At 39.6% G+C, this 23,118-nt stretch overlaps 1 protein-coding gene across 1 annotated transcript; it reads left to right on the forward strand.

The window, feature by feature from the left end:
* The first annotated feature begins 10,707 nt into the window (after window positions 1-10,707).
* CD40LG (CD40 ligand) lies at window positions 10,708-22,710 on the forward strand. Its single transcript, XM_004587742.2, has 5 exons — window positions 10,708-11,003; window positions 12,759-12,890; window positions 17,192-17,249; window positions 18,683-18,745; window positions 21,482-22,710. The coding sequence occupies exons 1-5, from the start codon at window positions 10,848-10,850 to the stop codon at window positions 21,856-21,858; spliced, it is 786 nt and encodes a 261-aa protein (XP_004587799.2). The 5' UTR covers window positions 10,708-10,847; the 3' UTR covers window positions 21,859-22,710.
* The last annotated feature ends 408 nt before the right edge of the window (window positions 22,711-23,118 follow it).

Here is a 23,118-nt window from a genome sequence, read left to right on the forward strand (position 1 = left end):
TGATTGGAAACAGCCCAGAATAGGCCATGGAAAGTTTCCCACTGGCATGCATTCGGCATGGGTCAGGAGCAGGCCAGGCTGAATCAGTTCATGTCATCCTCTGGCAAATCTGATCACCAGAACAGAGTGTGGAATGGGCCGGGTTTGGTTGCGACAAAACCAGTACACATTCTGGAACGCCAGGGCGTGGTTGCCTGTACTGGATATGAATGCAGCACCCATCCAGCACACGTGAGATCCAGGAAGGGAGGGGCAGAGCTGGCGGGGGGGTTAAGGGGCTGGTCCCCTCGCTGGATAACCACTCCCACTGGAGAGCGTGGGCTGGGATAGAGACAGACACGACTAAGCAAGGCTACAACACCTGTGCGCTGCATGTGGACAAGATCAGGGCCACAGCATCAGCTGGCAGAAGCTGGCACTGGGGACTAATTCTGTCGAGTCAAATCACAGGACCACCTAAAGAGTGCATAAACCGGGACAGAGAGACCTGGGAGGGAAAAAGTGGGTTCCCCCTTCTTGGGTCACTATTCCCGTGGGAGGGCATGAAAACTAGGACGGGGGCTGGGATGGCTAGACAGAGGCACTCAACAACATCTGTGAGGGCTGGATGGTTGAGTCGATTAGATAGAACTAAGCTTTAATACCCATTGACAAGTACCAGAGCCAAATGGGATGGGGGACAGACTGGTCTTCTGCTACGCAAATTGGCAAACCAGGGTAGGGGGCAGGCTTGGTGGGGGTTATTGTGGGTCGCCCCGACTAGGCTGCAGCTCCCACTGGTTGATGTAAGGGCCGAACCAGACTGGACTGCAACACCCATTGGTTCCAGTGCAACTCGGGACTGAAAACAGAACCAACACAGCAATTGCAACCACCAGCTGATCAGGGTGATGGACTGTGCCGGGCCCTGTGCTTGCTAGAACATACAAGAATCTGGTCTGGGAATACCTCAAAGTATCTTTGGAGATCTCCCCACTTGAACTGCTGGACTCAGAATTCTAACCAAGAAAAGACAGAAGACAGAATAGGACAATCATTCATCTCAGCTACATGTTGGCAGCGAAATATGGGACAAATGGAGACTTCATGATGGACCATATCAATCAGTGGACCACCTCATCGAGCGAAACTGGCAGTGACTCATAACTGGAGAACTATTAACTCCACTTGAGCACATATCTCAGAGCATGCCCCACATCCGGGACTTGGGGTGGGCGGGAAACCGGGTGGGGCTTCTCCCTCAATATCCCCTTTTACCTCAGATACATGATGGAAACAATATGGACATAATAGCATTGCCCACCTCCCTATCCCCCTGAACCTTTTTTTTTTTTCTTCTCTTTCTTGATTTTCCTTCAACTATAGTTAACTATGTAAAGATTGTCAACAACAATACAATAAAATGGATTATAAAAAAAAAATAAATAAAATAAATTCCTTGAAAATGAAAAAAAAAATATTAGCCAGCTACTAAAAAAATGAAATATGATTGTTTGTAGCCAAATTGGCCAAACAGGAGACCATTATGTTAAGGGAAATGAGCCAATCCCAAAAGACAGATATCATATGTTTGCTCTACTATAAGATAATATGATGTCGGGCCCGGCGGCGTGGCCTAGCGGCTAAAGTCCTCACCTTGAGCGCCCCGGGATCCCATATGGGCACCGGTTCTAATCCCGGCAGCTCCACTTCCCATCCAGCTCCCTGCTTGTGGCCTGGGAAAGCGGTCGAGGACGTCCCGATGCATTGGGACCCTGCAGCCACATGGGAAACACGGAAGAGGTTCCAGGTTCCCGGCTTCGGATCGGCGTGCACCGGCCGTTGCGGCTCACTTGGGGAGTGAATCATTGGACGGAAGATCTTCCTCTCTGTCTCTCCTCCTCTCTGTATATCTGACTTTGTAATAAAATAAATAAATCTTTTAAAAAAAAAAGATAATATGATGTCAATTTTAAGGATTTTAAATGTGAATTTTACCTTATTGAACTTGTTAGTTATTTGTAATTTTCATAATAAGATCTTGTGGTGTAATCCATTACCCAGTCATCCATAAGACACTGACTGCTTGTAATCAGCTGAGGCTTTCAGTGTCCTTTGTAGCACTGTTCTTGCTACTGCCCATAAGTAACAATGATCTAGTCCTCACTGTACTTTCATTAGTGCCACACAGGACACATGCTGGCATTTATTTCTACATTAAGGTGTTGGAAGCTCTTTTTCACCACCCTAGCATCACACTGACAGCTTTGTTACATGTTCGTTAGCTTCATGGGGATGAAAGTTCACTATTTTTTCATGGTGGACTGTATTTAAGGGGATGCATAATGGAAGTGTAGCAGAAATTAATATGTTCATAGGTGGAAAAAAAGACAAGCATGCCCTCATGCATGCAGTACAAGGACGGACTCACAACAAAAATGGCTGATAATCTCCTATATTGTGGGGAGACACCTCAGTGGTAGCATGATAGACTGTGAAAATTCACAAAAGATATTCATTGTAAGACTGGAGGAGAGGACAGTGGGTGGAGGAGGGAGATTGGGGAGGGGAAGAGGAGACCCCAGTTCCTATTAAACTGTGTCATAAAACAATAAAAAACAATTTGTGATATATATATAATATATAATGAAATATTACTCAGCCATAAAAAAGAATAGAATGATGTCTTTTGCAACAAAATGGATGCAACTGGTAGTAATTATGCTTAGTGAAACAAGCCAGTCCAAAAAGAGACAAGTATCATGTGTTTTTCCTGGTTTGCGCTAGCCAGTCAGTATACAGAGTACAAAAAATATATAATCTATATGAGCAAAATTGACATTTTGCGATTTGATTATTGCTTATAGCCCTTGTCTATACTCTTAAGGAACAGTGAAATTTTATTTAGTAGAGGGTTAAACTTGTGATTATAAAATAAAATGAGACTATAATATTGTAAAGATTAGAAGAAAAGAAAGGCAGGAAGGTTGAGGGTGGCAGCATAAACAGGAGGGAGGGGAGGGGAGGAAATTTTCTATAGATTGAAGAGCAAAGAGTCAAAATTGCCTCTCATTACCCCAGTTCTTCCCAGTAGCAGAAACTGTTACTTGCATTTCTATAAATAACTACAGTTTTCCTTTCACAATTTGAAAGTGAAATCAGAATATCCTCAATAAAGAAACAAAGAGAATTAGCCAAGAAAATTCACCTTGGGAATCTTGGATGGACGTCTGTAGCTAGTTGGAAAACAGCTTGAGCATTCCAAACATGTCATCACAATTAATATTTGAAACCAGGCCAACAGTCCAAGCATCCTGGTCTTAAAACATCCCTCATCAGTGCTGGAGGTGATTATCCCCTTAGTACCCTCCTACTTTGTTCTCCCTGGGCCTTTGGAGTGTCACAGTAAATATGGTCAACTGGGAAACATCTGAAGAAGGATGGAAGATGCCATACAAGAAAAATCAATGACAGTAGATGAACATTGAATGCTAGAATCTGTCAGGGTGTAAGATTATGACAGGTATCTCTTCTTCTGGAGAGGCTTTCCTGATGTCTCTTCTATCCCATCCCCAGTTGTTGCAAGATCTTCCTTCTGAGTATTTCCATAGCATTCCAAATTCATCTCTGCTGTGACAATTCACACTATGTGTAGCTTCCTGCTCATACATTGGTCAGCTATTCTTAAGTGGAAGCTCCATAAACAGGCAAGGATTATCATCTTTTACTTTTTATCCCCAGGATCCAACTTAGTTCCTGACCTACTATAAGCACTTAGTGAGTGTTCATTTGAACAAATGAACTGATTTGAAGAAGTGTGTCTTGAGACTGCTTCTTTTAGTTAACAAGTACAGCATCCTAAGTGAAGGCACCAGAGATCATATCAATTTTGCTTTCTACAGTAGTCCCTGGTGGGGAATCTAACATGGTCAGGCCCAAATTTTTAAGACCACTTGGGCTTTGAATTACAGCCTTAAAATGTGATTTCCGGAGAACAAACAATAATTCTTAAATCACCTGATTTTAAGTGTGATATGTTTGTATGTTGTTAGTTAATGCTAACATGTAAGTGTATTTTAGCCTTACAGATCCTATGAAACTATCTGGAAAAAAACTTCTTTTAAAAAAGATTTATTTATTTTTATTAGAAAGTCAGACATACAGAGAGGAGGAGAGACAGAGAGGAAATCTGCCATCCAATGATTTACTCCCCAAGTGACCACAATGGCCGGTGCTGCACTGATCTGATGTCGGGAGCCAGGAACTTCCTCCAGGTCTCTCACATGGGTGCAGGATACCAAGGTTTTGGGCCGTCCTCAACTGCTCTCCTAGGCCACAAGCAGGGAGCTGGATGGGAAGCAGGGCTTCTGGGATTAGAACTGGCGCCCATATGAGAATCCGGCACGTTCAAGGCAAGGACATTGGCCATTAGGCCACTGGGCTGCCCCCCCCCCCCGAAAAAAAAGCTTTTTAAAGAATGAATATGGGGCCCGGCACAGTGGCCTAGTGGCTAAAGTCCTCGCCTGAACGCGCCAGGATCCCATATGGGTGCCAGTTCTAATCCCGGCAGCTCCACTTCCCATCCAGCTCCCATCCAGCTCCCTGCTTGTGGCCTGGGAGAGCAGTCAAGGATGGCCCAAAGCCTTGGGATCCTGCACGCACGTGGGAGACCTGGAGGAAGTTCCTGGTTCCCGGCATTGGATCGGCACAGCACCAGCCATTGTGGTCACTTGGGGAGTGAATCATCGGATGGAAGATCATCCTCTGTCTCTCCACTTCTCTGCATATCTGACTTTGTAATAAAAATAAATAAATCTTTTTTAAAAAGGAATGAATATGTACTGGATATTGCAGAATTTAAGAAAATCAAATGTATAGAAACAACTTAGATATTCATCAACAAGAGATGAGTTAAATAAGCTATGGTATATTGTTCATAAGATGGAATATAACAGTCCTACCTTTGAAATCTTATACATTTGAAGAACCCCATTAGATATCTCCAACAAGTGATAGTATTTCATTTTGATTTCTGTTAATTTAGCACAATACCTGAAACTGGATCATTTGTAAGACTTGGCTGAAGATTTTGAAAATTGGTTGCCAGTTAGATATGGCAGTCAATCTAAGTTTCTGCTTTAATTCATAGCAAACAAGGACGGGTAATGGGGCAGAGAAAAAAAACACAAAAAGTGGCTTGCTTTGTAACAGTGCACTCTGTGGTTGCTAATTCGTTCTCATGAAAGTGGGAATTCATATGAGAAAGGCATTTACCCATTCATGAGGTCTCTGCCATCATGCCAAACAGCTCCCCTAAATCTACATTTCCAAACACGACTGCCATGTGGAAATAATATTTGAATGCATGAATTTTAGGGAGATATATTCATATCATTGCAAGACCAAAATCATGAGTGTATACTTCTTTTTTTCATATATACACACAGTTTTGACAAAATTTAATTGGTGAAATTGTCAATGGTAAAAGATTAACAATAATTAAAATGATAACAGAGAACGATACAATAATATAAACAGTTACTTATAACTTATGAATTGTTTACATTTCACATTTTGGGTTTTTTTTTTTTTTTGGTCTGCAATTGACTAAAACTGAGGATGAGAAAAACTGCTGTAATATTTATGTGTATAAAAGAATAAAGAAGTGTTTTTGCTGACATGGAACAATGTCCAAGATATGTTGCTAAACAGAAAAAAAATTGCAAGGATGGACATTGCTGCAAGCTAAGCTTCCACTTGGCATGCTCATATTCCATGTCAGAGTGAGACTTCGAGTCCCAGTTACACCACACCTCTGATCTAATTTCTGGTTAATGTGCCTAGGAGGTAACAAATATTGTTCCAAGTACTTGGGTCACTGCCACATATGTAGACAATCTAAATGGAGTTCTTGGATCTTGTCTTGGTCTGGCTGGGCCTTGGCTTTTGTGGCCATTTAGGGAGTGAGCTAGCAGATGGTAGATCTCTCTTTTTATCCCTCTCTGCCTTACTCTCTATCACTCTGCCTTTCAGAGAAAGAAACTTTAGAAGTAAAAAAGATACAAGGCAATACATTATATACTACTGTATGAAAAGCAATGAAAGAGAATATGCATTTGCTTAAATGTGTATACAAAATATCTGAAAGTCATATTTTAAATTTCTATATTATTTGACAATAGGAGACCAGGAGGAGAGATTGGAAGATTCTGTACTGCACATTCTTTTGCATGTAATGTATTTTTGGCTGTGTGAATGCATTACAATTCCTATTCAAAAAATAAATATCAAAGGAAAGAACAAAACAGCCATGGGAAACAAAGATGACCCTGAGGTCAGAGAAATTTTGAAGGAAATCTCAGGAAGCAATAAAGTCAATTAATTTTACTCAAAAAGAAATTAGAGTACAGAGCGTTGCAATCCAAGGGTACAAATATGTTTTCCTAAAGAAATACCATTCTCATAATAAAAAAAAATGTGTGAAGAACAGAGTTATTTTGGTAGGCAATCATTGTAAGAGCATTCTCTGAACTCTTCATTCCCTTTAGGACCTTTTGTTAGCAACAGCAATCAGCCTTGGCTACAGATCAAAGTTGCCTGGGGAGGGCGCTAAGGAGGGTGTTGGGACCTCCATAACAGATAGAAGAAAGCAAAAGGGAAACCAGCATCAGTCAAGAGTGAAACCCACTAAAGGATTTACCCCTCCGAGAAAAGCCCTCTTTATCAGTTGTGGGGGGCCTGTGGTCTTCCTGCTTCTGCACCCACACACCCTAAAGAGAGGCTTGCCTGTTTTCAGGCCCTACCTACTTAAGCAGAAGCCACAGTGAGTCTCCCATTCTGGAGAAAATTTGTGAGGCACACAGATCAACAAAATTGCAGAGGAAACCCATGGCATCCACCAATAATCACCCATACAGGTTTTCATTCATAAATGTGACCAGAAAACTAAGGATCACCAAACACTTCAGGAAAACTGTCAGTTTAAAAGAGAAAGATCAAAATAAGCATATGAAACTGACTCCAAACGGAAGTAGAGATAATGAATGGTGTAGACATAAACTTTAAATCAATATATGTGTATTTGTATCATCAGAGAGACTGGCCAGTTCTGTTTTTCTGGGTCAGAATTATACACAGCCTCTCCCTCTAACTCTTTAACAGAAAATCCAGTAATTACGAAATCATTTACTAATTCCTTAAAATGTACTGGAGACAAAAAAAATTTTTTTAAAAAATCCATTTTGTCTGGGAGATAATGATAAAGAAATCAGACCAGTCATTTATGCTCTGGTTGGGCAAGTTCTATAAAAGACCAAGAACATAAAAGTATATCTTATTGGCTTGGGAAGACAGATTTTACTTCAACATTAGTGGTTAAAGAAAGGACTCAGCTTATGCACAGAGAATAGCATGAATAAGCACAGCACATTTAGGGGACTAAAACTGCCTTGATAAAATTGGTGCTCAGGGGAGAACATGCATGCGTTGTGGAAGATGAACTGAGAAATGGAGGCAGGGATCAGTTAATTTGCCATGCTAAGAATCAAGATTCTGTAGTCTAGGTGAGATTTCCAGACATATTTAGGAAAGAGTCTTTGATAGAACAAACAGAATACTAGTATACTTCACCCTTTCATATGTACTGGAAATATTTTTCCTAGCAGAAACTATGGCTGTGTTCTAGGTTATTGATATAAAATAACAACCACAAACATATTGACACCAAAAACATACTGTTGAATTATGATACATTGTTTTTTTAAAAAAAATTCCCTTGATGTTTATTTGCTACAGATCAGTTGCTAGCTACCAGAAAACCATTAGTAAAAATGAGCGAGAAAGTGTAAGCAAATTCTAACAATAAATGAAAAATGGGACAATTTAATGTATTAATCTAAATCTTTCTGTGAAATAAGGAAAAGATGGCCAGTATTTGGCTACAGGCACGTACACACATTCCATGGATTTACAAATCTCTGAAAACCAAGTATGGGAATCATTTCTGGTTATATTTGGTGGCAGAAGATTTAAAATGGGAAGCCACCACTACAACCACCCTTCTGCTTGTTGTTGAGAACAAATAGGAATAGGTGATCCTGAAAAGAAAAAAAAAAGACTTCTGCTACAGAATCAGAAACCAGAAAATGGAGCTTCAGTTTGGAGGCTGAGAAAGTAGATAATCGTTGCATCAATAAACACCAGACAGAATAAGAATGAGAGAAAGAGAAGGCTTCAAGGGCTGAAGCAAAAGCAAAGCATTCTGGAGCTGGTGTTGAACAAGCACTAGGTTTGTATGCTTCCTTGGGTCTATGGTAGTAGAGAGTCAAGCCAGGTTTCACAGGAAAGCAAGGAGATACATTCAAACGATACTGTTCAATTGTCTACAAAATAAATGATATGGCTTGCTGGGCTAGGCTGGTAGCATTGGGCATGAATAAAACTGGTGGCAACCAAGAAAACTTGGGGAGGAATAAACCACTGCGATTGAACAATTATCTAAGATGAGAGGATGGGAAGACTCTTGGATGACTTCCGGGTTTCTGATATGAGCAATTAGGTGGGCATTGAGACCATTCATAGAGACAGGGAACACCTTAAAGGAGACCAAATCTGAGCTGGAAGTTGAGTAAGCACATGAGTTATGCCTGGGATCTGTCAGACGTGAAGTGACTGCGAGATATCCAAGTATCCATAGGCAGCCATATTTAGCAGTCCGAAGTTCAGGGCTGCAGTTACAGATTCAAAATTTATTACAACAAAAATGTTGCTGAAAACTATATAAGTTGATGGGACTCACCCAAAAGAAAATATGCCAAACAAAAGAATGGGAGGAGAAGGAAGTGGAGAGGGGTGGGAAGAGAAGGGAAGAGAGGAAGATTGAAAGCAGCCAGTACCAAAATGTTAAGGCTATGAAAAGGGGAGTGTCATGAAAAATGATCCTGAAAGGCCGAAGCCCTTTGGAACATCATTGTACAGAGTATCAGAAAGGATGACAACAGAATAACTGGGAAGCCACTAAAAACAAACTCTAACAAATATTCAGCCGAAATTATCATTGCACTAGAAACAACGGGCAACATTGTAAACAGAAGTCAGATTGCTGAATGGAGATTAACCAGTGGAGGGAAGACAAGAACTCTTTTTTGCAGATGACTGCCCGGGTATATCCTCACTCTAGAGGGATCTGTGGTTCTTTCAGCATCTTCTCCTTCAGGGCTTGCTTGAGCTGATTGTCACAGAGTCTTTGCAACTCAGGCATTCTGTAATTATATAATATTGCCCTTGGAGAAGACCTTGAGCCCATTTTGGCTCTCATGATAATTTTCCTTCAATGGAACTAAGGCTACTTGTCTAAGAACCAAAGCCTCTGACTTGACTGATCAAAGTTCATTACATGCATCGAAGCCACCCACTTGGCAGATGTAGTGAAAAGCTACACAGATATGAGCCCAGGACAGGATGCTGCTGCGTGGGAGGGGAAGAAAGCAGGTGCTAACTATACAGACAGCATGCATGTCAGAGCAGTTTTTGTTTCCTATTTGTCACTCAAAACAGTTTTATAGGAATCACCAAAGCAACCTATCATAGTTGCTAGGCTTGGTTGGGATGTAGGGTAGGAATTTCCACAGCTGCTTTTAGTTTGCAGGCAATCTGATAAGATGATGCAACAACCAAACAGGAATTTATTAGCCTGCATTCTTCAAGGATACAATTCGTTATCTGAACTTCAGGATTTTTTATGCTATTTTTCATTTTTTTTTAGCCAACATACAAAGAATAAGCAATTATTTGCAAAACTCAGACTTTAGGTCATGCAAACACAACCCCTACAAAAAAAGAAAATTGAATACGAATTGTCTATTGCTTAACATGCTGCAAATTTATTTCATGCACATCTTTATTTGATCTTCACAATAATGTACGGTATAGGCAAGGCAAGTGCTCTCTGTAGGTGTGAAGAAGCTGAAGTCCAGAGAGCTGAAGTGATTTGCCCATGTTCCAAAGCCAGTCATTGGTACAGCAAGTACCAGGTCTCTTACCTACAACCTATTTTCACTACTCTGAACTGTTACATCAGCATGAGCAATTATCTGATGGATTGAAGCAATGTGGACAGGCAACTTGACTAATTTCAAACTAGTTTTCCTACTTTAACTTCAATCTCACAGATTTGGACTGATTTCCATCATCACCCTACTTCTCTCTGCCTTTGAGAAGTTTATTTTTCTTGTATTTACCTCCTAGACCAGTTTTATTTAATAATTGTCACTACTCTTTTTTCTTTGTGCCATGTAAAATTTACTCTAACACCCACTGAGATTTATAGAATTAAACTATTAAAGAAATGATATCTTAATAAACAATTAGCTATTGGCATACCAGTTGTAAGTAAAATAAACCAAACTTTTGTTGACACTTGTTTCTTTCCCCATGCGCCGGGTTCCCGCTTTATATTACTAAGACTGAAATTGAAATAAGTGTCTTATTGGTGTATTAATTTGTCACTTTCCTTGAAACTGGTGAACCCAAAAAGTTAGACAGCGATTGGAAAATACTGCCATTGTCTGTTAAGGGGTCTGACATTTCAAGGCAAGAATGAATGTATGGAAGAAGAAACTTGTTTCTTCTTTACTAACAAAAGGGAAAGCCTGGAAGTGAATGATACGGGTATAATTAAAAAAAGAAAAAACCTTTACGTAACTTTTTTGCTGGGAGTGAAGACTACGAAGCACATTTTCCAGGAAGTGTGGGCTGAGACAATTGTGTGCTCTTAACTAATCCTGAGTAAGGTAACCACTTTGACAGTCTTCTCATGCTGCCTCTGTCACCTTCTTGGTTAGAAGACACCATTTCAACTTCAACCCAGCATGATCGAAACGTACAGCCAACCTTCTCCGCGATCTGTGGCCACTGGACCGTCTGTTAGCATGAAAATTTTTATATATTTACTTACTGTTTTTCTTATCACCCAGATGATAGGGTCAGCTCTTTTTGCTGTGTATCTTCATAGAAGGTTGGACAAGGTAAGAAGAACCACACATCTTTTAAGTAATTTGGTGGTCCTTATTGATTAGTGTGTTGTTTAGTTTTAGTTCTATTCAAATGATGGATGATGGTAGAAACCCAAGTCAGTGGTTGGTTTTGTATGAAAATATTTGTTTTAAAGTTAGTGAGGTCTAATGCTCTTGTATCTGGTAAAGACTGGGGATCTAAAGTCAGATTGCCTTAGTTCAAATCTTGCCTCTGTTCCTATCAGCTTTGCAGTCTTAGGCATGTTATATTTCTATGCCTCAGTTTCCACATTTGAGAAACAGATGTGATAATAGTATCCATCTCATTGAGTTAATGAATTTAGTCTTGTAAAGAACTCAGAACAATGCCTGGCACATTGTAAGGACCACAGAGGAACAAATCATAATCACTTGCTAAGATTTGGCTTTAAAAGTAAGTTATTATTTTCTGATGGATACAGCGTTTTACATTTGAAACTATCGAAGGAGAGCATTAATGTTTCAGATCTCATAGTGCTTCATATTAGCACAGACATGGATAAATCCCAGACTTTTCAGTCACTTAGTAGGTGACATTCTGCATAATTCTTTAAACACCAATTGTAGTTGCAACCTGCTCAATTTCTTTTAGAAGTTATATGTTCTTTAATGGTTGGGCCTACAGGAATCAAAAAGTAAAGTAACTCAGTAGGTTCTTTTCTTTTTTCATTCCTAGCAAAGGAAGCCACCAAGATTTTTCTTGTTTTCATGCATTTATGTATTTCTACTCTAGGAGGTTTTTGACTGTGTTGACAAAATGCATATCATAAACGAAAAGGAGAAAATCAATCAAAGATACAACTCTTTCTATAAGTTTCATGGGTGTAGGAGCACCATGAAATTTTATATCACTCAAGTGGGGCTTCAGGAAATTCTCTGGTTTACTTGAGTTTTAGGGCTCACTGCTTGAAGAAAAGAGATTTCTGGGTCTGTTTGTTTATTCCTGGCAAGGTGGACTCTGTCCATCAAATGTCTGGACATAGGCCTAGCCATGAGATGGGGGAAGAGTGGTCTGAGTAAACTCAAAAGACTAGCATTTAGATATGTTCCTACTGGGAGCAAAAGCCGCCGGCTAACAGAATCTTGTTTTGAATGTTAAAAATTGAGTTTTTGAAATAAGAAAATGGCACAGAATTAGATAATGACACAAGTGAATTGCATGCCTTTAATTTTTCTAACACATTGGAAGATAAAATACCTTGTTAACTTTGAGAATAAAAGATAATTTCTTTAAAAATGCAAATGTTTTCTGCAAATAATGAAGTTTAGAAGGGAGAAAGAAGTAATTAGAACTTGAGGTAATGAACACACATTGCAAATTAACATCTTTTTGTAAAGTACTGTATCACAAACACTAAAAATGAAGTGGGTAAATTAGCTCACCAGAAAACTATCTTATAAGCTGATGAAAAATATGACAATTATGGAATATTGCTGCCAGAATAGATTGTAAAAAACCACACATTTTGTGATGAGAGTTAATTAAAATAGCTGTGATTTCTCCCTAGGGTTTCAATAATACGATACCTTAATTGCTGGTTTTTAAAAATTTATAAACGACAAGTACCAAATAGCAATAATCCGACATAATAACTTGTCATTCCCCATTTATGTCCTCCAAGTCCTTGTCTTGTTGGTGAGGCTGTGCAAGTGAATGTGGAGGCTGATATCATTAGCTATATTCTCCTTCAGAATGACACTTCTCACTGCCTTGTTATTTTGAAATAGATAGAAGATGAAAGGAATCTTCATGAGGATTTTGTATTCATGAAAACGATACAGCGATGCAACAAAGGAGAAGGGTCCTTATCCCTACTGAACTGTGAAGAAATTAGAAGCCAGTTTGAAGGCTTTGTCAAGGTAAGGAGCTCAATGGTTGATAAAAGCATCTTGGAAAAGTTGTACTATGTTTGCTCAGTTGGGAAACTGAAATGTAACAGTGTAAATGTTTAAACATGTTATTCAGTCACACACATGTAAACATATAAACACATACATACATATATATACACATGACAGTACTTCAGACAGCATCAATAATTAGACTAAATGATATATTTTCTGCGCAATTCTGAAATGCATTCATCAGTGTTTTATAATATGAATGTCCATGAACTTTGTGAAGAACCTATGTGCATGGATTTCAAATTTAAAGGATGCCGAAATAACTTATTTTAAAATTTCATTTTCCAAAAAGATTTTGAAGTGCTCACATACATGAGTATGGATGTGTGTATGTGAATGTATGTATAAAAACAAAAAAGAAAGCAAAATATAATGTTAAAAATGAAAATAAAGTCAGACAGTGTGTATTTCTACTTGATAGGAATAAAAATGGCTTTCTGGGAGAGGAAAATGCACACATACACACGCATACGTACCATCTAACTTAGGCACATGCCATTGAGCACAGTTGGAAAGGATATCAAATTTGCTCTTTGTATTTCCATATCAGCTCATCTAAACCTGCATGCCTTCCCACTGAGGAAGCATGATCCAATCCTCATTTCCCAGAGTGCCTGTGGCCATTGGCTGCTGCCATGTGTCCTGGCATGGTGGGGTATTGCCAATTCAGAGTAGTAGGCTCTCTTGAAGACTGGTACTATCTCCAATGCTTCCCATACTCCCCCGATGATGGCATTGCAAACCTTTTGGTAGTGAGGACTGTCTCTTATTTTGAGGAAAGGTGGGAGGAATGGGAAATGAACATTCTTGGTACCCTTTAAACTAGATCCCATTGACAATGAAGCGAGTCTGTCTCTGGCAGGTCATTATCAGAGGCAGAGAAGGGTTGAAGCCTTTTAGCCCATCAGGCTGTTAGCCAGCATGAAGTCACTAGCAAGTGTAACCTTAAAGTGGATCTATAAAATGAGAATTTGGGAACTTCTCTGTTAATTCTGTCACCATATTTCTTGGGTTCAAAGGGTTCTTTCTCCCGAGAGAGAATATCAAGATTTCCCCATGCATTTCTTTCTCATAGCACTGATTCAAATGCTCGTGGCTCTCAGCCCAGTTAGGGATCATGTTTAGCACACAGCACTCGTACTGAGAGTAACTCTGTGCCGGGAGGATGGGACCTGGATAATGCAACAAGAATTAGTTCTCCCCTGCCGTTTAGGTGTAATTTAATGTGGGAGAAATGGGCTTAAGGTCTTACTTCTGAACTTACTGTTTCCCTCCTATTTGATCATTGTCGTGCAATTTAATCCAGCAGTGAAGACTCTGGGAGTCTATCCCTGAGTCACTTACGGGGATTAGAATGCAGCTCAAGTTCACTGATGGCTTTCAGGTAAAATGCACTGAGTCTAGGTTTATCCTGAAACACTTTACTTTTTAGACAGGCTAGGAACATTATTTGAATTGCTCTCTTTAAGCATACTGCTAAGTACAAAGAGGCATCAGAAAGTTCATGGAAAGTATATATTAGGGAAAAACTATGCATGCATTTCCAAAAAATTTGAACCAAAATAAGCTTATCTTTTAATAACATTTTCCAAAACTTTTTGAAGTACCCATATATTACATGGTATTGGAAAATATTGCAAATTAAAATGTGAATAATGGCATTTTATAAACACTGGTTAATGATCCAAATAGCATATTGAATGTGCTTGGCTGTGTTAAAATGGGCAATGGACTTCATGTGTCTGAGCTTGTTTTCTCACACACAGCATGAGAAGGCTGAGATGATCTGGAAGGGTACTACCAGCTCTGACAAACTTTCTTTGTGTTATCAGTCCTAAGCTCACCCCAACAGCAATAAGAATGACTTCTTAGCTCTGTCTTTCCTCTGTTGGCCTTACTTGGAGTTTGATAGGTGAACTTCCAATCCTTCCTGATTTAATCTCAGAGATGTCATGCTTTCACAGTCAGTTACCGGGGATAGAAACAAGGAAAACAGCTGCCTTGGGCTCCCTGGGCATATTTATATGAACAAAGTAATAGCATCAACTGTTCATACTTGGAAAAGGCAGATCTTCTTAGGCCTGTCAACCACCCTTGCAGATCTCCATATCTCTGACCAAGAAGGCACCTTGCCTCTACTGCAGCAGGTACAGAACCCTAGTCAATGGCTTCTACATGTGATGTTTAACTGTATGGTCTTCCAATGATTGATTTGGTTTACAATATCCATTCCTCAAAGTATCACTTTAAAACATTATTTTAGATTTTTCTTAACAGAACAGGTCAACTCACCATAACTCCAAGTTACATTTGTGTTTGCTTCAGCTAATGTTAGCATGCTTTTTTTTTTTTTCTGGGCCACAATCTGGTTGAATCTGAAAAACTTCTAATTTGAATTTGGAGACTTCAAATCACAGACTTCAACAAGATCTTGGAAATCATCAGATCCGATTCTCAATCCAGAACTTCAGTCTTCCTCCACTGTTCCTATCAAGCAGTCATTCAATCTCTGCTTGAACACTTCTTAGTAACAAAGAACTCATACCTCCTGAGGCAGGTAGCATAAGGGCTCACGTTAGGATAAGAAGAAACATCCTTTTGAATGATATAATGTCATTCAAAAACTTACTACATACCCCACCTCCTGCCAGAATAATTAGTTTCTATGATTTTGATACCTAAGGTGCCTTTGGTAGTCTTTTTTGAGTTCGAGTAAAAGGGTGAGCTCTCCATAACTGCTACACAGAACTCCCACTCTGAGGAAAGCAATCCTAGATTTTCTGAAAATCAACTTTTCAAAGATCTTTCAGTTAAACTGTGGAATGGCACAGAAAAAAAGACCCGGGGAGCGTGGCTGGGTGGCTGGGGGAAAGTTCACGAAAAGGCAAGGCTAGGCGCATAAAAGACAAACTGCTGACTTCACGTTTTCATTGCCAGGCCGACACCAATGCAACTACCTAGCCCAAAAGTATCTCAACCTCAATCATCACACTCCAGTTTTTGAAAAGACACTAAATAGTCATTTGTTTACCTGTTATCTCACAAACATTTTCCTGTGCTGCGTTTTCATAGTGCCCCACTGCAGCTCAAATGGAAAGTTTAAGCCCTGGGGCCCATGTGAGCTTTTTGACTTTCAGGTTCCCTTTGGGGCAGTGTGACTTACATGCTCACATCTGAGAAGGGAGTTGAGCTTATAGCAACACACTCTACGGTAACAACACAACTTCCTTCTAGGGGAACAATTCAAAGTAAGGATACTACAGACAACTGATTTCAGGAATGGGAAGGAGCATAAGGAGCTGTGAAGATACTGTGTTCTTCCTTTTTGTTCATGATTATAGAGTGATAGAATGAGTTGAAGGAGCCAAGCTGTCAATGTATGAGTTCAATTTCTACTGTAGATTTAAGCCTTAGACATTTGGGATGACCTCATATTAGCTAGTGAAGCTCTCCAAAATTTTTGTACAATTTCTTTAAAATGCCACTAATAGTCTTTATTGTCTTTCAATCTGTGTTGATGGAAGACTCTGTTAGCTTCTCTGTGTACCCGTGGCCATCTATCCATTGATAAGTGAAATGAAATATTTTCAAAAGTATTGAATTTGTGTTGGAACATAAACAATATTGCAGGATTACCTGTGTTTTCTAAACGTTGCTTATTTTAAATAAGCACAGGCTAAGCTACACGAAACAATCCTCTCAACAAGATAATCTCTTCAGCCCACTGAAAGGAATGATGATATTTGAAATGTCTGAGAATCTTTTCAGAGTCTGAGAGTTCTTGCCCAAGGTCAAAACTTGTGATTTCCCTTTCCTATAAGGTTTCAGACCAATGTTAGTCTAATAGACACACACCATGCTTTAGATTTCATGAAATTCTGTATGCCAGTTGCCAGGGTAGAGTCATCTCCACATTCAGCATTCTTTGTCAATATGAGTCAAAGCCAGGAAGGTCAGGGTCATCGGAAGAGTCAATGTAGCAGCCTATAGGCTGGAAAACGCACTGGAATAGAGAGAAGTAGCCTTCAATTTTGCTTCCAGATTCTCCCCCTGGGCTTTCTATGCTGACAGATCATCTGTCAGAACCACAGGCTTCCAATTGGTATGATGGAATTAATGACAGCATCTGAGTCTATATGATAATCCTCACCAGAAATAAAAACAGAGTAATGGCAGATAGCAAATAAGTGATAGCTCTTAAAATCCCACAACAGAGCCCCTATCAAACTGACGTTTTGCAATGATTTGTCTTTTAGGACATAGTGTTAAACAAAGAGGAGACGAAGAAAGAAATAAATTTTGAAATGCAAAAGGGTAAGTTGCTATTAATTAATTCCAATGATGTCTAAAAACTGAAAGGAAGCTTTAGGCTGACCGTATTCAACAACTCAGTTCAAAGTTAGTGAACTTTTAACTCTGTATACAAAACAGGAACACAACTGTCAAATTGACACCTTCTCTGGTTCCTGAGGTTCAGAATGGCCTTTAGTATACATATTTAGAGGCAAGGCTAATGTTCTTTTAATGCTGGCAATACCAAGCATGAAAAAATTTCACTATGTACCCTAGCCAAAGCAATCATCAAACCCAGAGCTACCTACAGAGGGAGAAATGACAGGAAGGTCAAAATTTGGCAGCAGCAGCACTAATTATTTAATATTCGGTATTCATGGGGAAGGATGGCTGGTAAAGTCAGAACATTCTGAAAATCTCAGGGTTGTAAAGGATCTTGATGATTCTCAAATCCAGCACTATACCCCAAATCTGTTTACAACAGTCCTGATTATTGACTCTGATTTGACACTTCTAGGATGTAGCACCTTCTACCTCACAAGGCAACTTGGTCTATTTTTGAGTGGCTCTAATAAATATTACCCTCTCTTTAGTCAAAATTTGCTGCTGTAATCTCCACTTGCTAGAGCCCACTCTGCTCTTTTGGGCTGTAATAAACAAAGTCTTATGCATCTCCTATGCAGCAGATGTCCAAATGTTGAAAATAGCCATTGTGGCACCTGACCTTGATTGAGTTTTTACTTCTCCAGGCTAACCATTCTAGTGTTTTCCCTTGTTCCTCCTATTACCCTTTTCAGACCTTTGTTTCTTGCACTTATCTCCTTCTCTGGAGACACTAACTTTTCCCTGCCTTTTTTTTGCTAGAATGTAGCACCCCAAATCAGTGCAATAATGCCAGAAGTGACTTGATCACAATAAGTGTGAAAAAGAGGGTATTTCTTTAGACTATCACATCATAAATGTGGTGAACATGAACTTATAGTTAGTATAAATCTTTTATACACAAAGAAATCCTTATATAATATAGATAGACAGATGTGATTTCTGAAAAATGAGTCTTGAGCTGGCATTAACCATTGGCCAACCAAAGGATCATTTGGTTTACGTTGAGGGATTGATCTTCAGCATGACTGCAAGATACATTGAGAGTTAGTATGCTGGCTGTTAATTAACGTGGCATTTGCGAAAATAGTTCTTGTAGATGCTACCTAGCAGTCCTCAAGTAAATGAACAACTCTTAGGAGAAGGAAATCAATGGAAACAGCTAATTCATTTCTTAAGATATTAGAAACCAACTTTTCCTTCACTGAGAAGGATTTCAGTTCATTATAGCTTCATTTTACATAGCCTACTTTTGACAAAGTTTCTTCCCAGTTGCAGAACTGAAACAAATAGTTCTGTGAGTGGTTTTACTTTTACCTTGGCTTGACAATTTGCCTCTGGTTTCATTTCAGGTGATCAGGATCCTCAGATTGCAGCGCATGTTGTAAGTGAGGCCAGCAATAAATCAGCATCTGGTAAGTTCCACAGCATCCAAGTATTATCCACCCAAGAGGGAAGGTTGGGATGCTACACCAATGCAGCCTAATAATGTTTAGACTTTGTCTTGGGCCCAATTTACAAACTTACCCATACACTTCTCATATGCTCTCTTTTGCCTTCAAAGTGAGCTCAAATGAACAGATGGGACTTAGAGGGACAAAAGAAGGGGAAAGCAGTCCCAATGCTCTCGTTATATTCTTGCCCAATGACTGATTCTAAATGATAGATTACTGGGTGGAGGGACTATTCTTTTGACAGCATAGAAGCGATATGGATCCTTTCTCCTAACCCTTCTTTGCTGCTGGTAAATGGGCCTCAGGGGGTGTTTCCTGCCATCTGTCAATCCCGATATGATTAACCCCAGTCTCACTGGGGCCAACCTCAGGGAAATTAAAGGTAAAATCATTCTGCAGAGATCAATAGGTACCAAGACGTTAGATTTTCCAATGAAGTAACAAGAGACAACACACTATGATCTTTTCAACTCTGAACGATTTTATTTCCATATACATTCTGCCATCTTTGTGCCCTTTAGGTTTTTTTCCCTCAAATCTGTACATTGCAAAAGCTGGTGCTGGAGAATGTGTTGCATCTGGTAAATAAATGGGAATAATACATGCTAGCTTAAAATCCTCCATTTGCAGAAAAGTATGAGTAGGAAGGCAGTCTTCAAAAAATTAAGTGGGGTTTTAAGTTGAGAGAGAAAGAGAGAGACAGAGAGAGAGAGATACTTCCTTATCTCCAAGGCAGCTGGGTTTTCTCAGTGGATATAGCACTTGCGTGAGTATTGTAGATCGCTGTTTCAGAATAAGAGTTTTTGAAAACGAGTGTTCAGGAACCATGACCACTAATTTCTTGGGTGACCTTCAGCAATTCCCTTTGCTCACCCAACTGTTTCCTGATTCACATATATTGTCAGGCGGAGGTGGAATTAAACATCAAAACTAATGTGAAACTTATATTGCCAAGTGCTTATACAAATATAAGTTGTCACCATTTACTTCATCAAAACTTGGGTGTCAGGAACTAACTCCTCATTAATATCAATTATCCCTACAGTATTGAATAATTCTGTTAATTGCACCATTTTCAGAAAATATCTTTATGGGAAAACATAATTACCTTGTTATGTTCAGGGTGGTCGTTCACATGTCATGTTCTCTTTTGGATTGGATGACAACAGAGAAACTTCCTAGAACAGTTGCTTATTTGCTTTTGCCTATGTGTAGCTAACTCCTTGAGCTGGATACATTTCATGGAGTTCATTTTCCTCTAAGTCTCATGACTGGTATTGTTCCTGCAATATTTTACAGCACGCATCAGCACTGGTCTGCCAGTGGATCAGGTGCAAAGATAGCAATATCGTTCCCCAGCTCAGTCCTAGACATCTCATTCTGCCTTATCATGCTGCTTTGAACTTGACCTAAGTCCCTTAGCAAAATCTAAAATTAAGTTAGGATTTCCCAAAGTAAACTTAGTAGACTAAAAAACAGAGAACCTGACCTTTTTTTTTCAATTAAATGATCCCCAAGTGAAAATAGCATTAGGAAGCATGATTTCTGGAGTGGTGTGGAGGGTCCAGAGATATCTAGTATCTCAGGGTGTCTACCTGCTATCAGGATGTGTCTTACCAGGGACGATTTTGTGCCCTGATAAATCTAAGACCACCACATAAGAATTGCTATTTGAAATGCTTAAGAAAGACAAATTGTCAGTACTTTCACTACTCCCCCATCCCCCAACAGTCAGTCTCACTCTCTGTGAGAGCTGAGATTTGAAGTTGGGTGCACACATTACTTTGAACCCACTCAACCTTTCAGCCAAGAAAATGGCACCCTGTTGGTGGGTACTCTGGCTTAGCCACAAAATATGAGTACTTTCAAGTTGACAGAGCCCACTACAATGTTAGATCAAAACGCAGAGCAAAATGATCCCAGAGTTGATTGTCACGTTGCCTTGCCTAATTTTAGACCTTTCCATTGCAGTAGGGTTGGGTTTGCTACACTATACTCAGGCCTGAGGAAATAGGGTCTTTTCTCTGAGCTGATTCTGAAGCAGAATCTAGCAATTCTTTAATTCATAAAAAACAAGGCAAACAAAGTATTCATCTTAATATCAGCAAGGTTTTTGTCTGAATAATTTGATATGCATAATTTATGATATAGAATTTTTAAATCATTTACACTTACTCAGCTAGCTGTAATTAGCTAAATAACAATTGGCAAATTGGCTGTAATAACTCTAAAGAGAGAAAATAACTCACTATGACATGCTAACTCTCCCAAGTGTCAGAAACATGAGGGTACTTAAAAAGTTCATGAAAGTGGAATCAAAGGATAAGTTTATTTGGGGTGAAAACTGAAATCCATGCAGTTTTTTCATAATGTACACCCTTTTGCATGAACATTCTGAGAACTTGTTGCATGCTCTCATGTTAGCTGCATTTTATCAATGAGAAAATGAAACCTGGGGAGACTGACTCGTCGAATCTTGCCAAAAGGCAGCATTGGTACCTGGCTCTGTCTGATTTTAAAATCCATGTTAATTTGTTAGGGGAAAAAACCCTCCTCTGTAGGCACTGAGGGCTGTAAAAGGGCATTGAGAATTTGTTCTTACACAAGGCCAGTATCCAACATTAAAATTGCTTTCTATTAGAATGTGAACCCTGCTCTGCTTCTCCTTACCACAAATTTCTTCCATCTTTGTTACAGTTCTACAATGGGCTAAAAAAGGATATTACACCATGAGCAACAACTTGGTAGAGCTTAAAAATGGAAAACAGCTGACCGTGCAAAGACAAGGACTCTATTACATCTATGCCCAAGTTACCTTCTGTTCCAGTCAGGAACCTTCACGTCAGTCTCCATTTACAGCCAGTCTCTGCCTGAAGTCCTCCAGCGGATCTGAGAGAATCCTGCTCAGAGCGGCCAATGCCCACAGTTCCTCCAAATCTTGCGTGCAGCAATCCATTCACTTAGGAGGAGTATTTGAATTACAAGCACATTCTTCAGTGTTTGTCAATGTGACTGATGCAAGCCAAGTGAGCCATGGGACTGGCTTCACGTCTTTTGGCTTACTCAAACTCTAAACAGTGCTACTGCACAGACTACAGCTGAACTCATGCTGGTGGTCTTTGTAACACAGTGAAGCAGTTAAAAGCACCCCCTGTTGAACTGCCTATTTATAACCCTAGGATCCTCCTGACGGAGAACTATTTATTATATACCCTAAGGCATGCAGGGCTGTAATAAAGGTATTACAGGGTAAGTGAAACCCTAAGAGGCCTTGCTTCATAAGAGTTTGTATTCTGTAGCAGCAAGCCCACTGATGCAGACATTCAGATAATCCTATGAAAAGACAAGGTCATTATGCACAGATAGAATTCTGAGTAAACCGCAGAGAACTAGCCAAGTTCCGTTTTGTTTCTCGATGCATGGTGTCTTTCAGTGGATAATCTAACTGACTTATCAATGAAGATGCAGAAGGGAAATGGGAAGGTTCAGCCTACACTTATCATTGACTTTGGGCCCCTGTGGCCCTGATGGAGAAGGCCAGGTTCTAGAAAATCTACAGCAGTGAACTCAGAAAGTCTTCCCCCACACCACCATTCTAATACACCTTCATTCTCTACTCATCGTTTTCAATCTCTCTCTCTCTCTCCATGTGTCTCTGTCTCTGTTTCTCTCCCTTTCTCTCTCATACACACACACACCCCATTGTTGATTAGTTATCTTATTTCTACCTTGTCCCTACCTTCAGCACTGTGGATGGGGGGGCAGGAAAACATCTCTGAGCCTGTGCACTCCTTATCGTGTAATGACTGTATTTACTGTATTTAAAGGAAACGTATTGTATCTACCTGCAGTCTCTGTTGTTTCCAGGGTGACCTTGTGATTATCTTGTTATTTATTTTTTGAATAATAAAGATCCTTAAACATTAGTTTTGTTCTTTAATACATAAGCCCTCAGTTGTGTTGCAAGAATCACTTGGAGGGAATGTTCACAATGGTTATAATATTTTCATAAACTTTCTTTTCAAGCTTGTTATAGCACAAAACATCTTGGCAACAGCATTCTCTGGAAGTCTGTGATATCCGTTGATGGATGATGTGGGGGCCATTAAGTGGAAAGTAATCTGAGTACTCATTGATAGGTTGCTCTGAAAAAGTTATAAGAGATTGAGGAGACACTTTTTTCTTGATTAATCACAATTAAGGCAGGAGGGTCTGAGATAGAAAGAGTGGCACATCTTTTTAATAGATGTCTAGGTGGTTCCACCATAGGCAGGAAGAAATGGAACGAGGTCAACCTGAGGGGAAGTATTGACCCCACTTTCACTGAAGCTGAG

This window comes from Ochotona princeps, chromosome X (genome assembly GCF_030435755.1).
Source record: "Ochotona princeps isolate mOchPri1 chromosome X, mOchPri1.hap1, whole genome shotgun sequence".
Classification (NCBI taxonomy): Eukaryota; Metazoa; Chordata; class Mammalia; order Lagomorpha; family Ochotonidae; genus Ochotona; species Ochotona princeps.

Bases quoted from the DNA above. Each gene is read 5' to 3' on its own strand.
- CD40LG (XM_004587742.2), top strand. From the start codon at position 10,848: ATGATCGAAACGTACAGCCAACCTTCTCCGCGATCTGTGGCCACTGGA. The intron at 17,250-18,682 runs GTAAGTTGCTAT...GTTTCATTTCAG, and splicing joins AAATTTTGAAATGCAAAAGG to GTGATCAGGATCCTCAGATT. The intron at 18,746-21,481 runs GTAAGTTCCACA...TCTTTGTTACAG, and splicing joins CAGCAATAAATCAGCATCTG to TTCTACAATGGGCTAAAAAA.